The 24,116-nt window shown below is 38.3% G+C and overlaps 1 protein-coding gene across 1 annotated transcript in view; it reads left to right on the top strand.

Annotated features, from left to right (window-relative positions):
- LOC135287320 (maltase-glucoamylase-like) overlaps positions 1-24,116 on the top strand; it is a 102,286-nt gene that overhangs the window by 61,111 nt on the left and 17,059 nt on the right. The window contains 7 exon segments of the mRNA XM_064400662.1: positions 1,449-1,587; positions 4,248-4,381; positions 8,666-8,700; positions 11,756-11,788; positions 11,790-11,873; positions 15,736-15,884; positions 20,574-20,658. Of these exon segments, the coding sequence (XP_064256732.1) occupies positions 1,449-1,587; positions 4,248-4,381; positions 8,666-8,700; positions 11,756-11,788; positions 11,790-11,873; positions 15,736-15,884; positions 20,574-20,658 (659 nt within the window).

Genomic DNA, 24,116 nt, shown 5'->3' on the forward strand with positions numbered 1-24,116 from the left:
AACCCATCAAAATAAATCAAATTTTAAGTCATTTTTTATTCTTCCCGGACTCTCTTTTTGACCAAATTTGGGTTGCAAGACCATCAAAATAAATCAAATTTTTTTTTACATTTTTTATCCCTCCTGGGTGCATTTTTGATTGAATTTGGGTGGGGTTTGACTTCCAAGACCCTCAAAATAAATCAAATTTCTAAATTAATTTTTATGCCTCCTGGCTGCTGTTTTTGACCAAATTTGGGTACAAAGACCATCAAAATAAATCAAATTTTTGGTCATTTTTTATTCCTCCCGGGCGCTGTTTTTGATTGAATTTGGGTTCCAAGACCATGAAAAATTAAATAAAATTTTTAATTAATTTTTTATGCCTCCTGGGCTGGTTTTGACCAAATTTGTGCACAAAACCCATCAAAATAAATCAAATTCTAGGTCATTTTTTATTCTTCCCGGACTCTCTTTTTGACCAAATTTGGATTCCAAGACCATCAAAAATAAATTAAATTATTTTAATTAATTTTTTATCCGTCCTGGCTGCTGGTTTTGACCAAATTTGTGCACAAAAACCATCAAAATAAATCAAATTTTAGGTCATTTTTTATTCCTCCTGGACTCTCTTTTTGACCGAATTTGGGTTCCAAGACCATCAAAAATAAATTAAATTATTTTAATTAATTTTTATCCCTCCTGGTTGCTGGTTTTGACCAAATTTGGGTACAAAAAACCATCAAAATAAATCAAAATTTTGGTCATTTTTTATTCCTCCTGGACTCTCTTTTTGACCAAATTTGAGTTCCAAGACCTCAACAATAAATTAAATTATTTTAATTAGTTTTTTATCCCTCCTGGGCTGGTTTTGACCAAATTTGTGTACAAAACCCATCAAAATAAATCAAATTTTAGGTCATTTTTTATTCTTCCCGGACTCTCTTTTTGACCAAATTTGGGTTGCAAGACCATCAAAATAAATCAAATTTTTTTTTTACATTTTTTATCCCTCCTGGGTGCATTTTTGATTGAATTTGGGTGGGGTTTGACTTCCAAGACCCTCAAAACAAATCAAATTTCTAAATTAATTTTTATCCCTCCTGGCTGCTGGTTTTGACCAAATTTGGGTACAAAGACCATCAAAATAAATCAAATTTTTGGTCATTTTTTATTCCTCCCGGGCCCTGTTTTTGATTGAATTTGGGTTCCAAGACCATGAAAAATTAAATAAAATTTTTAATTAATTTTTTATCCCTCCTGGCTGCTGGTTTTGACCAAATTTGTGTACAAAAACCATCAAAATAAATTAAATTTTTGGTCATTTTTTATTCCTCCTGGACTCTCTTTTTGACCGAATTTGGGGTTTAAGGCGACCAAAAATAAATTAAATTATTTTAATTAATGTTTCATCCCTCCGGGGTACTTTTTTGACGGATTTTGGGTGGATTTCTCCCGTTTTTGGGCAGAGCTGGGCTGGCGCTCCGAGGGGCTGAGTTACAAAACCATCTGCATGGAGGCCGAGCAGCGGCTGCCCGACGGCAGAGCCGTGCGCCACTACGACGTGCACAACCTCTACGGCTGGGCCCAGACCGAGCCCACGCTCTGGTGAGACCCGAAATATTCTATATTTTATAATATTTTATATTTTATATTGTGTATTTTATATGGTATATTGTATATTATAATAACGTTATTTGGAAATGGCCGCTACGACGCGCACAACCTGTACGGCTGGGCCCAGACCGAGCCCACGCTGTGGTGAGACCCGGAATATTTTATATTTTATAATATTTTATAATATTTTATAATATTTCATAATGTTTTATATTTTATATGGTGTATTTTATATTGTATATTGTATATTGTAATAATGTTATTTGGAAATGGCCGCTAAGACGCGCACAACCTGTACGGCTGGGCACAGACCGAGCCCACCCTCAGGTGAGACCCCGAATATTTTATATTTTATAATATTTTATATTATTTTATATTTTATATTGTATATTGTATATTGTGTATTATAATAACGTTATTTGGAAATGGCCGCTACGACGTGCACAGCCTGTACGGCTGGGCCCAGACCGAGCCCACGCTCTGGTGAGACCTGGCATGTTATATATTCTATATTATTATTATTATTATTATTATTATTATTATTATTATTATTACTATCATTACTACTATTATTTGGAAATGACCCCAATGATGCGGAGAAGCTCTGCGGCTGGGCACCGACCCAGCCCACGCTACGGTGAGATTTGACATTATTAATATATATATCAATATATCAATTATGTGTGTATATATATATATATATATATATATATATAATTTATATATATATATATAAATTATATATATATAATTTTTATATATATAATTATATATATATAATTTTATATATATCAATATATCAATATATATAATATATTAATATATTATTAATAATATATCTTCTTTATTCTATATTCTATAGTCATTAGTGTTTTATTATAAATTATTATATTATATATTACTCTATTATTTGTTCTATTATTTATTATGATATATATTATTATGATGTTATATATTAATATAATGTTATGTATTAGAATTTCATTAAATATTTGTATTATATGATGTATTCTTATATCATCTATTGTTATACTCCTCAATATTATTATTATGTTATTTCTACAGTGAGACCTGGCATCTGGTGTATTATATATTACTATATTATTATTATATACTTTTCATTATATATTTTAATTATATTATATAATATTACATTATTTATTATTTATACATGGTTTATTATCTATTACTACATTATCTATTATCATACCATATAATATTATTATTCTATTCGTTTGTATTATAGTATATTCATTTATAGTATTAATATTCATTTATAGTATTAATTTGTATTATAGTATATATTCATACATGATATGTTATATATTATATATTACATATTACATATTATAATATATTATATATTGTATACTATATATTATATATTTCATATTATATATTATATATTATAGACTATATATTATATATTATATATTATATGATATATGATATGTGATATATTATATTTTATATATATTATATATTAATGTATTGGATATTATTAATATATTAGCTATTATTATAATAATTTTCTGTATTAGTATAATATTATTTATTCTTATTATATTCTGTATTATTATTATAATATGTGTAAATATTATATTATGTATTATTATATATATAATATATATTGCTTTATTATTGTATGATGTATTATTATGTTATATATTATTACATTATAAATTATTAATATGTTATACATGATTGGTATATTATATACCAATATATTTTCTCTTATTAATATATTACAGATTAATATATTATTGATAAGTATTACATTCTGTATTGTATGATATATTATTACTATATAGCATATTATTATTATTATATTCTATATTATTAGATTATGTATTGTTATTTGGAAATGGAAACAGAAATGGGAATGGGGAGGGGATGGGAACGGGATGGAAACAGGAATGGGGAATGGAAATGGGATGGAAAAGGAAAAATGGAAAAATTGAAAAGGGAAAAATGGAAAAGGGAATGGGGATGGGAATGGGAATGGGAAAATTAAATGGGAATGGGAATGAGGATGGGAATGGGAACTGGAAACGGGAATGGGAACTGGAAACGGGAATGGGAACTGGAAACGGGAATGGGAACGGAAAAAGAAACGGAAATGGGAACTGGAAACGGGAATGGGAACTGGAAATGGGAATGGGAACGGAAAAAGAAACGGGAATGGGAACTGGAAATGGGAATGGGAACGGAAAAAGAAACGGGAATGGGAACTGGAAACGGGAATGGGAACTGGAGACGGGAATGGGAACGGGAAACGGGAATGGGAATGGGAATGGGAACTGGAAATGGGAATGCGAACTGGAAACGGGAACGGGAACTGGAAATGGGAATGGGAACTGGAAACGGGAATGGGAACTGGAGACGGGAATGGGAACTGGAAACGGGAATGGGAATGGGAATAGGAATGGGAATGGGAACTGGAAATGGGAATGCGAACTGGAAACGGGAATGGGAACTGTAAACGGGAATGGGAACTGGAAACGGGAATGGGAACTGGAAACGGGAATGGGAACTGGAATTTCCAAACCAACACCAAAACACCGACCTCGATGCAGACAATTATTATTTAACACCAACCACCAGAGCCGTTTTTGCACTAAAATCCCGTTTTTCCCCCCGGAACGGCGCAGGGCCCTGCGGCGCCTGACGGGCGAGCGCGGCCTGGTGGTGACGCGCTCGACGTTCCCGGGCAGCGGGCGCTGGGCCGGGCACTGGCTGGGCGACAACTCGGCCGCCTGGGACCAGATGGGCAAGTCCATCATCGGTGAGAGACAGAACCCCCGGTCTGCCCCAAAAATCTTTTAAAAAAATTTAAAAATCTGTGGTTTTGGGAAAAAATTCTCTATTTCTCCATATAATTTTATATAAAAATAATTAAATATATATGATATTATAATATTTTATAATATATAATGTTAATAAAAATATTTTAATATTTATGAATAAGATTTTATATATATAATAATTAAATATGTATAATAATATATTATAATATTTTATAATATATAATGTTAGTAACAATATTTTAATATTTATGAATACTATTTTATAATATATATTAATCGTAATATTTTATAATATATAATATATAATACATAATGTCTTATAATATATAATTTTATATATTTTAATGCAGTATATTATATTATTTATTATACATATTTATTATATATATAAATAAAATTATATATACATATTATAATTATATATTATATATTTTTTATAATATATAATATATAATATATAATGTATAATGATTTTATATAATAATATTTTCTTTATATGAAATTAATATATTTATATATATAATTTATTTATATATTTATATATAATATATTTATCTATTTATATATTATAAATATTTAATTTTTTTCTTTATACAAAATTAATATATTTATATATAATATATTTCTATATTTCTGTATTTCTATGTTTATATATTTATATATTTATATATTTATATATTTATATATTTATATATTTTCATTTTTTCTATATATAAAAGTAATATACTTATATATAATGTATTTTTATATTTATATATAATATATTTATATATCTATACATTATTTTTATATTTAAATTTTTTCTTTATATAAAAATAATATATAATCTTATATATTCATTTCATAATTACATCTATACAATTTTATAATTATGTATATTTATATATATTTATATATATTTATATGATTATATTAATCTGCATATAATTATATAGACTATAATATTTATATATAATATTATTAAGGTTTTGTTAGTTTATTTATATATATATAATTTAATATAATTTAATACAATAATAATACTGAATTAATAATAATCTTCATCATTCCAAACAATTTTTTGCTAAAATTCCTTATTAATATTAATATTTTCCAGCCAAAAATCTGAATTTATTTCCTTCCTCATAATCACAGTTTTTGAAACAAAATACGAGAAAACTCCAATTTTCCTTCTTGATCCTCTTCCAATTACCTCCTTTTTCCACCTGAAAATGACTCAAAATGATTTGAAAATTATCCAAAAATGATCCTGAAAAATTACCTGAAAATTACCTAAAATGACCTGAATACTACCCCCCAAAAATTACATTAAAATGACCCAAAAATGACATAAATTACCTGGAAATTACTCAAAAATTACTTAAAATGACCCAAAATGACCACAAGAAAACCTGAAATTACCCAAAACTACTCAAAACAACCCGAAAATGGCCCTAAAATGATCCAAAATGACCCAAAAAGACGTGAAAATTACTCAACCATGACCCAAAATGAACCCCAAAAAATAACCCAAAAATGACCCCAAAACGACACAAAATTACTTAAAAATGACTCAAAGTGACCCAAAAATGTTCTGAAATGACCCCAAAAACCACCTGAAAATGCCCCAAAATGACCCAGAAAAAAAAGACCTGATAAGGACCTAAAATTTCTCAAAATTACCCAAAAATTATCCAAAAACTACCAAAATTATCCCCCAAAAAGGACCTGAAAATGACCTAAAAATTACCTCAAGATGACCCAAAAAGACCCCAAAAAAAGACCTGAAAATGACTTAAAAATGATTGAAGATTACCTCAAAATAACCCAAAATGACCTGAAAATGACAAAAATTAAACTAAGATGACCCAAAATGAACCGAAAATGACACAAAACAACCTGAAAATGATCCTCCAAAAATGACCTGAAAATGACCCAAAATTACCCAAAAATGACCTGAAAATGATTAAAAATTAACTCAAAATGACCCAAAATGACCCGAAAATGGCAAAAATTAAACTGACGCAAAATTAACAAAAAATTACCCAAAACAACCTGAAAGCAATCCTCCAAAAATGACCTGAAAAAGACCCAAAATGGCCCAAAAATCACCCCAAAAATGACCTGAAAATGACTCAAAATTACCCGAAAAAGACTCAAAACGATCCCCCAAAATGACCTGAAAATGTCCCCAAAATAACCCAAAAAAGACCTGAAAATGACTCAAAAATACCTCAAAATGACCTGAAAATGATCCAAAACAACCCAAAAATGACACAAAATAAACTAAGACCACCCAAAATGACCCGAAATGACCCCAAAAAAAAGACCCAAAATGACCCGAAAATGACTCAAAAATGACCCAAAACGACCTGAAATTTACCCCAAAATTATCCAAAACCACGCAGAAGTGCCTGAAAATTTCCTGAAAATGACCCAAAAACACCTCAAAATGACCCAAAATGGCTCAAAAACGATCCAAAAATGACCCAAAATGACCCAAAACTGCACCCAAAAAATGACTTCAAAGTGACCCAAAAATGACACAAAATGGCCCAAAACGACCCCCAAAAAATGACCTCAAAATGACCCAAAATGGCCCAAAATCACCCCAATAAAAAGCCCTAAAAATGACCCAAAAATGACCCAAAAATGGCCCAAAATTACCCCTAAAAAATGACCTCAAAATGACCCAAAAATGACCCAAAATGAACCAAAATTGCCCCAAATAAAAATCCCTAAAAATGACCCGAAAATGACACAAAATGACTCAAAACTACCCTAAAAAATGACCTCAAAATGACCCAAAAATGACCCAAAATGACCCAAAATCGCCCCAAATAAAAAGCCCTAAAAATGACCCCAAAATGACACAAAATGCCACAAATCACCCCAATAAAAAGACCCAAAAATGACCCAAAATGACCCAAAACTACCCCCAAAAAATGACCTCAAAGTAACCCAAAATGTCCCAAAATGACCCAAAATCACCTCCAATAAAAAGAACTAAAATGACCCAAAATGACCCAAAATCACCACAATAAAAAGCCCTAAAAATGACCCCAAAATGACCCAAAATGACCCAAAAATGACCCAAAATCACCCCAAATAAAAAGCCCTAAAAAGATCCGAAAATGACCCAAAATCACCCCAATAAAAAGCCCTAAAAATGACCCAAAATGACCCCCAATAAAAAGCCCTAAAAAAGACCCCAAAATGACCCAAAATGCCCCAAAATCACCCCAAAAAATGACTTCAAAATGATCCAAAAATGACCCAAAATTACCCAAAATTACCCCCAATTAAAAGCCCTAAAAATTACCCCAAAATTACCCAAAATGACCCAAAATCACCTGAAAATGACCCAAAATTACTCAAAAACTCCAAAAATGACCCAAAATGACCCAAAACTACCCCAAAAAAAGACTTCAAAGTGACCCAAAAATGACCCAAAATGACCCAAAACTACCCCTAAAAGAAGACTTCAAAATGACCCAAAACTGACCCAAAATGACCCCAATAAAAAGCCCTAAAAATGACCCCAAAATGGCTCAAAATGTCCAAAATCACCTCAAAATGTCCCAAAATCACCTCAAAATGACCCAAACCTACCCCTAAAAAATGACCTCAAAATGACCCAAAAATGACCCAAAATGACCCAAAATGGACCCAAAAATGACCCAATATGGCCCAAAATCACCCCAATAAAAAGACCTAAAAATGACCCAAAAATGACCAAAAATGACCCAAAACTACCCCTAAAAAATGACCTCAAAGTGACACAAAATGGCTCAAAAACTCCAAAAATGACCCAAAATGACCCAAAATTACCCCAAAAAGTGACCTCAACATGACCCCAAAAATGTCCCAAAATCACCCCAATAAAAAGACCTAAAATGACCCAAAATGCCCCAAAATCACCCCAAAAAACCTGAAAATGACCCCAAAATGACCCCAAAATGACCCAAAATCACCTCCAATAAAAAACCTTAAAAGACCAAAAAATTACCCAAAATGACCCAAAATCACCCCAAATAAAAAGCCCTAAAAAGATCCGAAAATGACCCAAAATCACCCCAATAAAAAGCCCTAAAAATTACCCCAAAATGACCCAAAACTACCCCTAAAAAATGACCCAAAATGCCCCAAAATCACCCCAATAAAAAGCCCTAAAAATGACCCAAAATGCCCCCAAATCACCCCAAAAAACTGCAAATTCCCCAAAACGGCCCAAAGTGCCCCAAATGCCCCAAACGGCGCCGATTTGGGTGAATTTCCCGCAGGAATGCTGGAGTTCAGCCTCTTCGGGGTGTCCTACGTGAGTCCCGTTTGGGATCGGGTTTAGGGGATTTTGGGGTTTTGGGGTCGTTTCTATGGGATTTTGGGGTCGCTTTTGGGGCTGGGTTTTAGGGGATTTTGGGGTTTTGGGGTCGCTTCTGTGGGATTTTGGGGCTGGGTTTTAGGGGATTTTGGGGTCGCTTTTATGGGATTTTGGGGCTGGGTTTTAGGGGATTTTGGGGTTTTGGGGTCGTTTCTATGGGATTTTGGGGCTGGGTTTTAGGGGATTTTGGGGTCGTTTCTATGGGATTTGGGGCTGGGTTTTAGGGGATTTTGGGGTCGTTTCTATGGGATTTGGGGCTGGGTTTTAGGGGATTTTGGGGTCGTTTCTATGGGATTTGGGGTCGGGTTTGGGGGATTTGGGGTCGGGTTTGGGGGATTTTGGGGTCGTTTCTATGGGATTTTGGGGTCATTTTTATGGGATTATGGAGCTCGGTTTTGGGAGATTTGGGGCTTGTTTGGGGATTTTGGGGTTGTTTTTATAGGATTTTGGGGTCGTTTTTAGGGGATTTGGGGCTGGGTTTTATGGGATTTGGAGCTCGGTTTTATGGGATTTTGGGGTCATTTTTGGGGGGATTTTGGGGCTGGGTTTTGGGGGATTTTGGGGTCATTTCTATGGGATTTGGGGCTGGGTTTTAAGGGATTTTGGGGTCATTTTTATGCGATTTGGGGATCATTTTTGGGGGATTTTGGGCTGGGTTTTTTAGGGGATTTTGGGGTCCTTTTTATGGAATTTGGGCTATTTTGGGGTCGCTTTTATGGGATTTTGGGGTCGATTTTATAGGATTTGGGGCTGGGTTTTAGGGGAATTGGAACTCGGTTTTAGGGGGATTTTTGGGGTTGTTTCTATGGGATTTTGGGACTGGGTTTTATGGGATTTTGGACTGGGTTTTATGGGATTTGGAGCTCAGCTTTATGGGGTTTTGGGGTCATTTTTGGGGGGATTTTGGGGCTGGGTTTTAGGGGATTTTGGGGTCCTTTTTCTGGGAATTTGGGCTGGGTTTTATGGGATTATGAGCTCATTTTTGTGGGATTTTGGGGTCGTTTCTATGGATTTGGGGCTCTTTTTTGGGGATTTTGGGGCTGAGTTTTATGGGATTTTGGGGTCATTTTTATGGAATGTGGGGCTGGGTTTTATGGGATTTTGAAGCTGGGGTTTATGGAATTTGGGCTGGGGGGTTTTTTGGGGGATTTTGGGGCTGGGTTTTGGGGGATTTGGAGCTCGGTTTTATGGGATTTTGGGATCATTTTGTTATTGTTTCTATGGGATTTGGAGCTCTTTTTTTGGGATTGTTCTGCTCGGTTTTAGGGGATCTTGGGGTTGTTTCTTTGGATTTGGGGCTGGGTTTTATGGGATTTTGGGGCTTGTTTCTATGGGATTTGGGGCTGGGTTTTATGGGATTTTGGGGTCGTTTCTATGGGATTTGGGGCTGGGTTTTAGGCGATTTGGGGGCTCGGGTTTATGGGATTTTGCGCTCGTTTCTGTGGGATTTGGGGCTCTTTTTTTTGGGATTGTTGGGATGGGTTTTGGCGGTTTTTTGGGGGCAGGGTTTTATGGGATTTGGGGCTGGGTTTTATGGGATTTTGGGGTTGTTTTTATGGGATTGGGATGGTTTTTTTGGGGGGATTTTGGGGTTGGTTTTTGGGGGATTTGGAGCTTGGTTTTATGGGATTTTTGGAGCTTGGTTTTATGGGATTTTTGGGGCTGGGTTTTATGGGATTTGGGGCTGGGTTTTAGGGGATTTTGGATGGATTTGGGGCTGACATTTGCGGGTTTTGGGGAAATCACCAATTTTGGGCTCGTTTTGATGGGTTTTGGGCTGAGATTTATGGGATTTGGGGCTCATTTTTATGGGATTTTGGAGCTCATTTTAATGGGATTTGGGGCTGGGTTTTAGTGGATTTTTGGGCTCCTTTTATGGGATTTGGGACTCGTGTTTTGGGGATTTTGGGCTTGTTTTGATGGGATTTTGGGCTGAGGTTTATGGGGTTTTGGATGTTTTTGGAGCTGATATTTGTGGGGTTTTTGGAAAATGGCCATTTTTGGGCTCTTTTTTTGGATTTTGGGCTCGTTATGATGGGATTTTGGGGCTCATTTTGATGGGATTTGGGGCTTGGTTTTATAGGATTTTTGGGCTCGTTTTGGTGGGATTTTTGGGCTGAGTTTTTATGGGATTTTAGGCTGCATTTTATGAGATTTTTGGGCTGACTTTTTATGGGATTTTAGGCTGGGTTTGATGGGATTTGGGGCCCATTTTGATGGGATTTTGGATGTTTTTGGGGCAGACCGCGGGCGGACATCTGCGGGTTTTTCAGGAAATCCCCAATTTGGGGCTCATTTATTATGGGATTTTCTGGTTTTGGGGCAGACCGGGGCGGACATCCTGCGGGTTTTTCGGGAAATCCCCAATTTTGGCCTCGTTTTGATGGGATTTTTGGGCTGAGTTTTTATGGATTTGGGGCTGGGTTTTTTGTGGGGATTTTGGGGCTGGGTTTTGGGAGATTTGGAGCTCGGTTTTCGGGGGATTTTGGATGGATTTGGGGCTGACATTTGCGGGGGTTTTGGGGAAATCACCAATTTTGGGCTCGTTTTGATGGGTTTTTGGGCTGAGCTTTTTGGGGATTTGGGGCTCATTTTGATGGGATTTGGGGCTGAGTTAGGTTTTTTTAGGGGATTTCCTGGGCTCCTTTTTATGGGATTTGGGACTCGTGTTTTGGGGGATTTTGGGCTGGGCTTTATGGAATTTTGGATGTTTTTGTAGCCGACATTTGTGGTTTTCTGGGAAATCGCCATTTTTGGGCTCTTTTTTTGGATTTTGGGCTCGTTATGCTGGAATTTTGGGCTGGGATTTATGGGATTTTGGCTCATTTTGATGGGATTTGGGGCTTGGTTTTATGGGATTTTTGGGCTCGTTTTGATGGGATTTTTGGCTTGGTTTTGGGGGATTTTGGGCTCGGTTTTATGGGATTTTTGGGCTGAGTTTTTATGGGATTTTGGGCTCGGTTTTATGGGATTTTGGATGTTTTTGGGGCAGACCGGGGCCGACATATGCGGGTTTTTCGGGGAGCCCCTCGTACGAGCTCTGCGCCCGCTGGATGGAGCTCGGCGCCTTCTACCCCTACTCCCGCAACCACAACGGCAACCGCGACAAGGTGGGGAACTCAATTCGCCCCAAAAATCCGCATTTCCCTTTTTTCCCTTTTTTTCCCATATTTTCCCGTATTTTCCCATTTTTTCCCTTATTTCCCTAATATTTTCCCTTTATTTTCCCAGTATTTTCCCATTTTTCCCTTTATTTCCCATATTTCCCCCATTATTTCCCATATTTCCCCAATATTCCCAATATTTCCAATATTTCCCCTTTATTTCCCAAATATTTTCCCTTTATTTCCCACATTTCCCCCATTATTTCCCATATATTCCCAATATTACCAATTTTTCCCCAATATTTCCAATATTTCCCCTTTATTTTCCCAATATTTCCCCTTTATTTCCCATATTTCCACCATATTTCTCCCATTATTTTCCCATAATTTTTCCCATATTTTCCCTTTATTTCCTTAATATTTTCCCATTATTTTCCCCAATAATTATTTCCCCCATTATTTCCCATATATTCTCAATATTCCCATTTTTTCCCAATATTTCCAATATTTCCCCTTTATTTTCCTAATATTTCCTAATATTTTCCCTTTATTTCCCATATTTCCACCATATTTCTCCCATTATTTTCCCATCATTTTTCCCATATTTTCCCTTTATTTCCTTAATATTTTCCCATTATATTCCCCAATAATTATTTCCCCATTATTTCCCATATTTTCCCAATATTCCCAATTTTTTCCCAATTTTTCCCCAATTTTTCCCCAGTTTTTCCCCTTTATTTCCCTAATATTTTCCCTTTATTTTCCCATAATTTTTCCCATTTTTTCCCATTATTTTCCCTAATATTTTCCCCTTTATTTCCCACATTTCCCCCATTATTTCCCATATATTCTCAATATTCCAATTTTTTTTCCCAATATTTCCAATATTTCCCCTTTATTTTCCTAATATTTCCATAATATTGCCCCTTTATTTCCCCATATTTCCACCATATTTCTCCCATTATTTTCCCATCATTTTTCCCATATTTTCCCTTTATTTCCTTAATATTTTCCCATTATTTTCCCCAATAATTATTTTCCCCATTATTTCCCATATTTTCCCAATATTCCCAATTTTTTCCCAATTTTTCCCCAATATTTTCCCTTTATTTCCCTAATATTTTCCCTTTATTTTCCCATAATTTTTCCCATTTTTCCCTTTATTCCCCCAATATTTTCCATTATTTCCCCCAATATTTTCCCATAATTTCCCGTGTTTCCCCCAAATTTCCCACCATTTTTTCCTATTTTCCCCTTTATTTCCCGTATTTCCCCATAAATTTCTCATCATTTCCCATTATTTTCCCATTATTTTCCCTCCATTTCCCAAATAATTTCACTTTATTTCCCATATTTCCCCCATTATTTCCCATATTTCCCCAATATTCCCAATATTTTCCAATATTTCCAATATTTCCCCAATATTTCCCCTTTATTTTCCTAATATTTCCCCTTATTTCCCATATTTCCCCATCATTTTTCTCACAATTTCTGATTATTTTCCCATTATTTTCCCTCCATTTCCCAAATATTTTCCGTTTATTTCCCATATTTCCCCCCATTATTTCCAATATTTTCCCCAATATTTCCCAATATTTCCCCTTTATTTTTCACATTTCCACCATCTTTCCCCCATTATTTCCCATATTTTCCCAAATATTCCCAATTTTTTCCTAGTACTTCCCCTTTATTTCCCATATTTCCACCACATTTTCCCATAATTTTTTCCCAATTTTCCCTTTATTTCCCTAATATTTTCCCATTTTTCCCTTTATTTCCCCATTTCCCCCAATATTTCCCTTTATTTCCCATGTTTCACCCATTATTTTCATATTCCCCCATAATTTCCCAACATTTTTCCATGTTTTCCCTTTATTTCCCCACTTTTTCCCTTATTTCTCCCATAATTTCCCACGTTTCCCAAATTCCCCAAAATTTCCAAAAATGCCCCAAATTTTCCATATTTCCCCCATAATTTCCCTCTCACCCCGTGACCCAAAATTGCCATTTTTCCCCCAATGACCCCAAAATCCCCATTTTTCCTCCAAAACCCAAAAATTGCCATTTTTCCCCCAATGACCCAAAATCGCCATTTTTCCCCCCAAAACCCAAACGCTCCATTTTTCACCCAATGACCCAAAACCACAATTTTTCACCCCGTGACCCAAAATTGCCGTTTTCCCCCCAATGACCCAAAATCACCATTTTTCCTCCCCAAAACCCAAATTTGCCATTTTCACCCAATGACCCAACATCCCCATTTTCCCCCCCAAAATCCCAAATCACCATTTTTCACCCAATGACCCAAAATCCCCATTTTCCCCCCCAAAATCCCAAATCACCATTTTTCACCTAATGACCCAAAATTGCTATTTTTCACCCCAAAATCCCAAATCCCCATTTTTCACCCAATGACCCAAAATTGCAGTTTTTCACCCAATGTCCCAAAATCACCATTTCTCACCCAATTACCCAAAATCATTGATTTTCCTCCAATGTCCCAAAATCACCATTTTTCCTCCCAAAACCAAAAATCACCATTTTCCTCCCAACAACCCAAAATTGCCCTTTTTCACCCCAAAATCCCAACCCTCAATTTTTCACCCAGTGACTCAAAATTGCTGGTTTTCACCCAATTACCCAAAATTGCCATTTTTCACCCAATTACCCAAAATCCCCATTTTTCCTCCCAAAACCAAAAATTGCCATTTTTCACCCAATGACCCAAAATCTCCGTTTTTCACCCAATTACCTAAAATCCCTGTTTTTCTCTTAATGACTCCAAATCCCCATTTTTTTGCCCCAAAACCCCAAAATTGCGATTTTTCACCCAATGACCCAAAATTGCCATTTTTCACCCAATAACCCAAAGTCACCATTTTTCCTCCCAAAACCAAAAATTGCCATTTTTCCCCCAATTACCAAAAATTCCTGTTTTTCACCTAACAACCCAAAATCGCCATTTTTCACCCAATTACTCAAATCTCAATTTTTCACCCAATTAGTCAAAATTCAATTTTCACCCAATGACCCAAAATCCCGGTTTTTCTCCCCGTTCCAGCGGCAGGACCCGGTGTCCTGGAACTCGACCTTCGCGGCTCTGTCGCGCCGCCAGATTGCCCCATGGCCCAATTAATTACCCAATTAATGACCCAACTAATGACCCAATTAATGACCCAGTTAATGGCCCAATTAATGACCCAATTAATTACCCAAGTAATTACCCAATGAACCAATGACCCCACGATCCAAAATTGCCATTTTCCACCCCAAAACCCAAACCCTCCATTTTTCACCCAATTATCCAAAATCACCATTTTCCCACCCAAAACCAAAAATTGCCATTTTTCCCCCCAAACCCAAAAATCGCCATTTTCCTCCCAACAACGCAAAATTGCCATTTTTCACCCAATTACCCAAAAGTCAATTTTCCACCCCAATGACCCAAAATCTCCATTTTCCATCCAATTACCCAAAATCGCCATTTTTCTTCCCAAAACCAAAAAATTGCCATTTTTCGCCCAATTACTCAAAATTGCTGTTTTTCACCCAGTGACCCAAATTTGCCATTTTTCACCCAATGACCCAACATCCCCATTTTTCCTCCCCAAAATCCCAAATCACCATTTTTCACCTAATGACCCAAAATTGCCATTTTTCACCCCAAAATCCCAAATGACCATTTTTCATCCAATGACCCAAAATTGCAGTTTTTCACCTAATAACCCAAAATCGCCACTTTTCACCCAATTACTCAAAAGTCAATTTTCTACCCCAATGACCCAAAATCCCCATTTTTCCCCCCAAAACCAAAAATTGCCATTTCCACCCCAATGACCCAAAATCCCGGTTTTTCTCCCCGTTCCAGCGGCAGGACCCGGTGGCCTGGAACTCGACCTTCGCAGCCCTGTCGCGCCGCGTGCTGCGGCTGCGCTACCGCCTGCTGCCGCACCTCTACTCGCTGCTGCAGCGCGCCCGCGCCCGCGGCGACACCGTGGTGCGGCCGCTGCTGCACGAGTGAGCGCACAAACCCCCTTGGCACCCCAAAACCACCCTTTTCAACCCAAAATCCCCCTCTTTCACCCCACATTTGTCTCTCTCACCACAAAATCCCCTCTTTTCAGCCCAAAGTCTCCTTTTTTCACACCAAAATCCTTCGTTGTCATCCCAAATTCGTCTCTTTCACCCCAAAATCCCCCTTTTCACCCCAAAATCTCCCCTTTTCACCCCAAAATCTCCCCTTTTCACCCCAAAGTCGCGCTTTTCACCCTAAATTCGTCTCTTTCACCCCAAAATCTCCCTTATTCACCCCAAAATCCCCCTCTTCACACCAAAATCCCCCTTTTTCACCCCAAAATTTCCGTTTTCACCCCAAAATGCCCCTCTTTCACCCCAAAATCTTCCTTTTTCAGCCCAAAATTGTCTTTTGTCACCCCAAAATCCCTCTTTTTCATCCCCAAACCCCCCTTTTTACCCCATAATTGTCACTTTCACCCCAAAATCCCATCTTTTCACCCCAAAATCCCCTCTTTCCAGCCCAAAATTGTCTTTTGTCACCCGAAAATCCCCCTTTTCACCCCAAAAATCTTCCTTTGTCGCACCAAATTTGTCTCTTTCACCCCAAAATCCCCCTCTTTCACCCCAAATTTGTCTCCTTCACCACAAAATCCCCCCTTTTCACCCCAAAATCTCCGTTTTTCAGCCTAAAATTGTCTTTTGTCACCCCAAAATCACCCCTTTGCACCCCAAAATCTCCCTTTTTCACCCCAAAATCTCCCTTTTTCACCCCAAAGTCCCACTTTTCACCCTAAATTCGTCTCTTTCACCCCAAAATCTCCCTTTTTCACCCCAAAATCCCATCTTTTCACCCCAAAATTCCCCTTTTTCACCCCAACATTTCCATTTTCACCCCCAAATCCCATCTTTCACCCCAAAATCTCCCTTTTTCAGCCCAAAATTGTGTTTTGTCACCCCAAAATCACCCCTTTGCACCCCAAAATCTCCCCTTTTCCACCCCGAAATCACTCTTTTTCACCCCAAACCCCCCTTTTACACACCAAAATCTCCCTTTTCACCCCAAATTCATTACTTTCACTCCAAAATCTCCCTTTTTCATCCCAAAATCCCACTTTTCACCAGAAAATCTCCCCTTTTCACCCCAAAATCCCATCTTTTCACTCCAAAATCCACCTTTTCACCCCAAAATCCCCCATTTTCACCCCAAAATCCTCTTTATCATCCCCAAATTCGTCCCTTTCACCCCCAAAATCTCCCCTTTTCACCCCAAAATCTCCCTTTGTCATCCCAAAATCTCCCTTTTCAACACAAAATCCCCTCTTTCCAGCCCCAAAATTGTATTTCGTCACCCCAAAATCTCCCCCTTTTCACCCCAAAATTCCCCATTTCACCTCAAAATCCCCCTTTTCACCCCAAAATGCCCCTCTTTCACCCCAAAATCTCCCTTTTTCAGCCCAAAATTGTCTTTTGTCACCCCAAAATCCCCCTTTTTCATCCCCAAACCCCCCTTTTTACCCCATAATCGTCACTTTCACCCCCAAAATCCCATCTTTTGACCCCAAAATCTCCGTTTTTCAGCCCAAAATTGTCTTTTGTCACCCCAAAATTCCCCTTTCCACCCCAAAATCTCCCTTTTCACACCAAAATCCCCTCTTGCACCCCAAAACCCCCCTTTGCACCCCAAAATCTCCCCTTTTCACCCCAAAAATCCCGCTTTTCACCCCAAAATCTCCCTTCATCACCCCAAATTTGTCTCTTTCACCCCCAAATCCATATTTTCACCCCCAAATCCCCCTTTTTCATCTCAAAATTCCTCTTTTCACCCCAAAATCGTTGCTTTCACCCCCAAATCCCATCTTTTCCCCGCAAAATCTCCCTTTTTCAGCCCAAAATTGTCTTTGTCACCCCAAATTTGGCTTCTTTCTCACCAAAAAATCCCCCATTTTCAGCCCAAAATCCCTCTTTATCATCCCAAATTCATCTCTTTCACCCCAAAATCCCCGCTTTTTCTGCCCAAAATCTCCCTTTTCAGCCCAAAATCTCTTTTTCATCCCAAAATCCCCTCTTTTCACCCCAAAATCTCCCTTTTTCACCCCAAAATCTCCCTTTTTCACCCCAAATTCATCTCTTTCACTCCAAAATCTCCCTTTTTCAACCCCAAAATCCCTTTTTTCACCCCAAAAATCCCCTCTTTTAACCCCAAAATCTCCCCTTTTCAGCCAAAATAATCTCTTTCACCCCCAAATCCCCTCTTTTCACCCCAAAAATCTCCCTTTTTCATCCCAAAACCATCTCTTTCACCCCAAATTTGTCGCATTCACCCCAAATCCATCTTTTCACCCCAAAATCTCCCCTTTTCACCCCAAAATCCCATCTTTTCACCCCAAGTCCCCTTTTTCACCCCAAATTTTTCTCTTTCATCCAAAGTCCCCTCTTTTCAGCCCAAAATTGTCTTTTGTCACCCTCAAATCTCCCTTTTTCACCCCAAAATCCCCCCTTTTTCACCACAAAATCTCCTTTTTTCACCTCAAAATCCCCCCTTTCAGCCCAAAATCCCCTCTTTTCACTGCAAAAACATCTCTTTCATCCCAAAAATCCCCTCCTTTCACCCCAAATTCGTTTCTTTCACCCCAAAATCCCCTCTTTTCACCCCAAAATAGTCTCCTTCACCCCAAATTCGTCTCTTTCACCTCAAATTCATCTCTTTCACCCTAAAATCTCCCTTTTTCAGCCCAAAATTGTCTTTGTCCCCCCAAAATCTCCCTTTTCATTCAAAATTATCTTTGTCCCCCCAAATTCGTCTCTTTCACCCCAAATCCTCCCTTTTCACCCAAAATTCTTCTCTTTCCCCCCAAAAATCCCCCTTTTCACCCCAAAATCCCCCTTTTCACCCAAAAATCCCCCTTTTCACCCCAAAATCCCCTATTTTCACCCAAAATCGTCTCTTTCACCCCAAAACCCCCCTTTTCACCCCAAAATCCCCCTCTTTTCACCCCAAATTTGTCTCTCTCATCACAAAATTCCCTCTTTTCACCCCAAAATCCCTCTTTATCATCCCAAATTAGTCCCTTTCACCCCAAAATCTCCCCTTTTCACCCCAAAATCCCCCTTTGTCACCCCAAAATCCCCTTTTTCGTGCCCAAAATTGCCCTTTTTCACTCTGAAATCCCCTCTCTTCACCCCAAAATCACCCCTTTTCGCCTCAAAATCACCTTTTTTTGTCACTCCAAAATCCGCTTTTTTGGGCACCAAATCGCCATTTTCCACCTCAAAATTGCCTTTTTTGGGCACCAAATTGCCCTTTTTCACCCCAAAATCCCCTTTTCTCACCCCAAAATTCCCTTTTCCCGCCCCAAGATCATCTCTTCCACCCCAAAATCACCTTTTCTCACCCCAAAATCGCCTGTTTTCACCCCAAATCACCTTTTGTCACACCAAAATCGTGGGTTTTCACCCCAAAATTGCCTTTTTTGGGCCCAAATTGCTCTTTTTTGTCTGCCCAAAATCACCTTTTCTCAGCCCAAAATCGCCTTTTTTTGTCACCCCAAAATCACCGGTTTTGGGCCCAAATTGCCTTTTGTCACCCCAAAATTGCCTTTTTTGGTCACAGCTTTGCCTTTTTTCATCCCAAAATCGTCCTTTTCTCTCCCAAAATTGTCCTTTTCTCACCCCAAAATCCCCTTCTTTCACGCCAAAATCGTCTTTTTTGGGCACCAAATCACCTTTTTTGTCACCTCAAAATCGCCACTTTTCGCCCCAAAATTGCCTTTTTTGGGCACCAAAAATCACCATTTTCCACCCCAAAATTGCCTTTTTTTGGGCACCAAAAATCGCTATTTTTTTGCCCCAAAACCGCCCTTTTTGTCACCCCAAAATCCCCTTTTTCAGGCCCCAGATTGCCTTTTGTCACTCAAAAATTGCAATTTTTGTGCCCAAAATTGCCCTTTTTCAATCTGAAATCCCCTCTCTTCACCCCAAAATTACCCTTTTTCACCTCAAAATTGCCTTTTTTGGGCACCAAAAATCACCATTTTCCACCCCAAAATTGCCTTTTTTGGGCACCAAAAATCACCCTTTTTCACCCCAAAATTGCCTTTTTTGGGCCCCAAAAATCACCATTTTCCACCTCAAAATTGCCTTTTTTGGGCACCAAAAATCACCCTTTTTCACCTCAAAATATAAATATAAATATAAATATAAATATAAATATAAATATAAATATAAATATAAATATAAATATAAATATAAATATAAATATAAATATAAATATAAATATAAATAGTATAAACATAATTTTTAAAAAATTTAATCCCCTAAAAATAAACTTTATTTTCAAAATTAACTAAAATGATTAAACAGCAACTAATTCTTTTAGCTTATATTAAAAGGAAACTTTTTTCTATTAATTATTAAATATTTTTAATGGTATTAATGTATTCAAAATTAATTTTTATGTAATTATATTAATATTATTAAGATAAATAATATAATTTTATTAAAATAATATAATTTTATTATTATAATATTATTACTATAAAATAATATAATTTTAATAATTATTTCCATATTATTAATAGTAAATTACTCATTTTAATAATTATTTTAAAAATTTTAATTTTTAATTTTTATTAATTATCGTGGGTGTTTTTAATTGTCGGTTTTGCCCAAAATCGCGGTTTTTCCGGGCAGGTTTGTGGAGGACCGGAGCACGTGGGACGTGCAGCGGCAGTTCCTGTGGGGGGCGGGGCTGCTCGTCAGCCCCGTGCTGGAGCCCGTGAGCGGGGGAGAATCCCAAAAATCCCCAAAAATCCCCCAAATCGGGGAAACCCCAAAAAAGGATGGGGGGCAATCGGGGAAATCCCAAAAATCCCCAAAATCCCCCAAATCGGGGAAACCCCAAAAAAGGATGGGGGGCAATCGGGGAAATCCCAAAAATCCCCAAAATCCCCCAAATCGGGGAAACCCCAAAAAAGGATGGGGGGCAATCGGGGAAATCCCAAAAATCCCCAAAATCCCCCAAATCGGGGAAACCCCAAAAAAGGATGGGGGTGGGAATCGGGGAAATCCCAAAAATCCCCAAAATCCCCAAAATCGGGGAAACCCCAAAAATGATGGGGGGCAATCGGGGAAATCCCAAAAATCCCCAAAATCCCCCAAATCGGGGAAACCCCAAAAAAGGATGGGGGGGGAATCGGGGAAATCCCAAAAATCCTCAAAATCCCCAAAATCGGGGAAACCCCAAAAAAGGATGGGGGGGGGGAATCGGGGAAATCCCAAAAATCCCCAAAATCCCCCAAATCGGGGAAACCCCAAAAATGATGGGGGGCAATCGGGGAAATCCCAAAAATCCCCAAAATCCCCCAAATCGGGGAAACCCCAAAAAAGGATGGGGGGGGAATCGGGGAAATCCCAAAAATCCTCAAAATCCCCAAAATCGGGGAAACCCCAAAAATGATGGGGGGGGAATCGGGGAAATCTCAAAAATCCCCAAATCGGGGAAATCCCAAAAATCCCCAAAAATCCCCCAAATCGGGGAAACCCCAAAAATGATGGGGGGGGAATCGGGGAAATCCCAAAAATCCCCAAAAATCCCCCAAATCGGGGAAACCCCAAAAATGATGGGGGGGGAATCGGGGAAATCCCAAAAATCCCCAAAAATCCCCCAAATCGGGGAAACCCCAAAAAAGGATGGGGGGAGAATCGGGGAAATCCCAACAATCCCCAAATCGGGGAAATCCCAAAAATCCCCAAAAATCCCCCAAATCGGGGAAACCCCAAAAATGATGGGGGGGGGAATGGGGGAAATCCCAAAAATCGGGGAAACCCTAAAAAAGAGTGGCGGGAATAGGGAAAATCCCCAAAAAATGAGGGGGGAATTGGGAAAACCCCAAAAAATGGGGAAATCCCAAAAAGGAATGGGGCAAATAGAGAATATCCTAAAAAAAAAAAAAGGAAATCCCAAAAAGGAATGGGGGGAAAAGGGGAAAATCACAAAAAGAAAGGGAGAGAAATCCCAAAAAATCCAATGGGGGAAATGGGGAAAAAAATGGAAATCCCCAAAGATTATGGGTGGAAATTTGGAAAATCCCAAAAAAAAGCAAAATCCCAAAAAAGATGGGGGGGGAATGGGGGAAATCCCAAAAAATCGGGGAAACCCCAAAAATGATGGGGGGGGGAATGGGAAAATCCCAAAAATCCCAAAATCGGGGAAACCCCAAAAAATGAGCGGGGAGAATAGGGAAAATCCCAAAAAAAAGCAAAAGGCCAAAAATAGTGGGGGAAATCCCAAAACAAAAGGGAAATCCCAAAAAATGATGGGGGGAATTCAGAAAATCCCAAAAGAGAATGAGGGAAAAGGGGGAAATCCCAAAAAAAAGGGAAATCCCAAAAAAGAATGGGGGGAATTGGGAAAAGCCCCCAAAAAAGGGAAATCCCAAAAATGATGGGGGGCAATCGGGGAAATCCCAAAAATCCCCAAAATCGGGGAAACCCCAAAAAATGAGCGGGGGGAATCGGAATCGGGGAAATCCCTAAAAATCGGGGGAACCCCAAAAATAATGGGGGGGAAATGGGGAAATCCCAAAAAAAGCAAAATCCTAAAAAGGAGTGGGGGAAATGGGGGAAATCCCAAAAATCGGGGAAACCCCAAAAAAGATGGGGGGAAATTGGGAAAATCCCCCCAAAAAGGGAAATCCCAAAAATTAATGGGGGGAAATGGGGGAAATCCCCCAAAAAAATGGGAAATCCCAAAAAATGATGGTGGGGAAATGGGGAAATCCCAAAAAAAAGCAAAACCCCAAAAATGATGGGGGGGGAATGGGGGAAATCCCAAAAAATCGGGGATACCCCAAAAAAGAGCGTCGGGAATTGGGAAAATCTAAAAAAAACCAGGGAAATCCCAAAAAATGATGGGGGGAATTGGGAAAATCCCAAAAGAGAATGAAGGAAAAGGGGGACATCCCAAAAAAAAGGGAAATCCCAAAAAAGAATGGGAGGAATTGGGAAAATCCCCCAAAAAAGGGAAATCCCAAAAATGATGGGGGGCAATCGGGGAAATCCCAAAAATCCCCAAAATCGGGGAAACCCCAAAAAATGAGCGGGGGGAATCGGGGAAATCCCTAAAAATTGGGGGAACCCCAAAAATAATGGGGGGGGAAATGGGGAAATCCCAAAAAAAAGCAAAATCCTAAAAAGGAGTGGGGGAAATGGGGGAAATCCCAAAAATCGGGGAAACCCCAAAAATAATGGGGGGGAAATCCCAAAAAAAAGCAAAATCCCAAAAAAGAGTGGGGGAAAAATGGGAAAATCCCCAAAAAAAGAAAAATCCCAAAAAATGATGGGGGGAAATGGGAAAATGCCCCCCAAAAAAGGGAAATCCCAAAAGAGAGCGGGGAGAAATTGGGAAAATCCTGAAAAAAAGGAAAATCCCCAAAAATGATGGGGGGAATTGGGAAAATCCCCCCCCAAAAAAAGGAAATCCCAAAAAAGATTGGGGGGAAATGAGGGAAATCACAAAAAAATGGGAAATCCCAAAAAATAATGGGGGGAATTGGGAAAGCCCCCCCAAAAAAAACCCAAAATATGATGGGGGCAAATTGGGAAAATCCCCAAAAAAGGGAAATCCCAAAAAAGAGTGGGGGGAATTGGGAAAATCCCCAAAAAAGAATGAGGGGAAAGGGGGAAATCCCAAAAAAAGGGGGGAAATCCCAAATCACCAATGGGGGAAATTGGGGAAATCCAAAAAAAAAAAGGAAAATCCCCAAAAATAATGGGGGGAAATGGGGAAAAAATGGAAATTTCAAGAAAGAGTGGGGGGAAATTGGGGAAATCCCAAAAAAAAACCCTAAAATCACAAAAAAGAATGGGGGGAATTGGGAAAATCCCAAAAAATCGGGGAAACCCCAAAAAACAATGGGGGCAAATGGGGGAAATGCAAAAAAAGAAAGGGGGGGAAATCCCGAAAAACCTAATGGGTGAAATGAGGGAAATCCCAAAAAAAACCCAATGGGGGAAATTGGGAAAATCCCATAAAGAAAGGGGGGAAATCCCCAAAAACCCAATGGGGGGAAATGGGGGAAATCCCAAAAAAAACGATGGGGTAAATGAGGGAAATCCCAAAAGAAAACAGTGGGGGAAATGGGGGAAATCCCAAAAACACAATGGGAGAAATGGGGGAAATCCCAAAAATACAGTGGGGGAAATGGGGTAAAATCCCAAAAAACCTATGTGGGA

This window comes from Passer domesticus, chromosome 29 (genome assembly GCF_036417665.1).
Source record: "Passer domesticus isolate bPasDom1 chromosome 29, bPasDom1.hap1, whole genome shotgun sequence".
Taxonomy (NCBI): Eukaryota; Metazoa; Chordata; class Aves; order Passeriformes; family Passeridae; genus Passer; species Passer domesticus.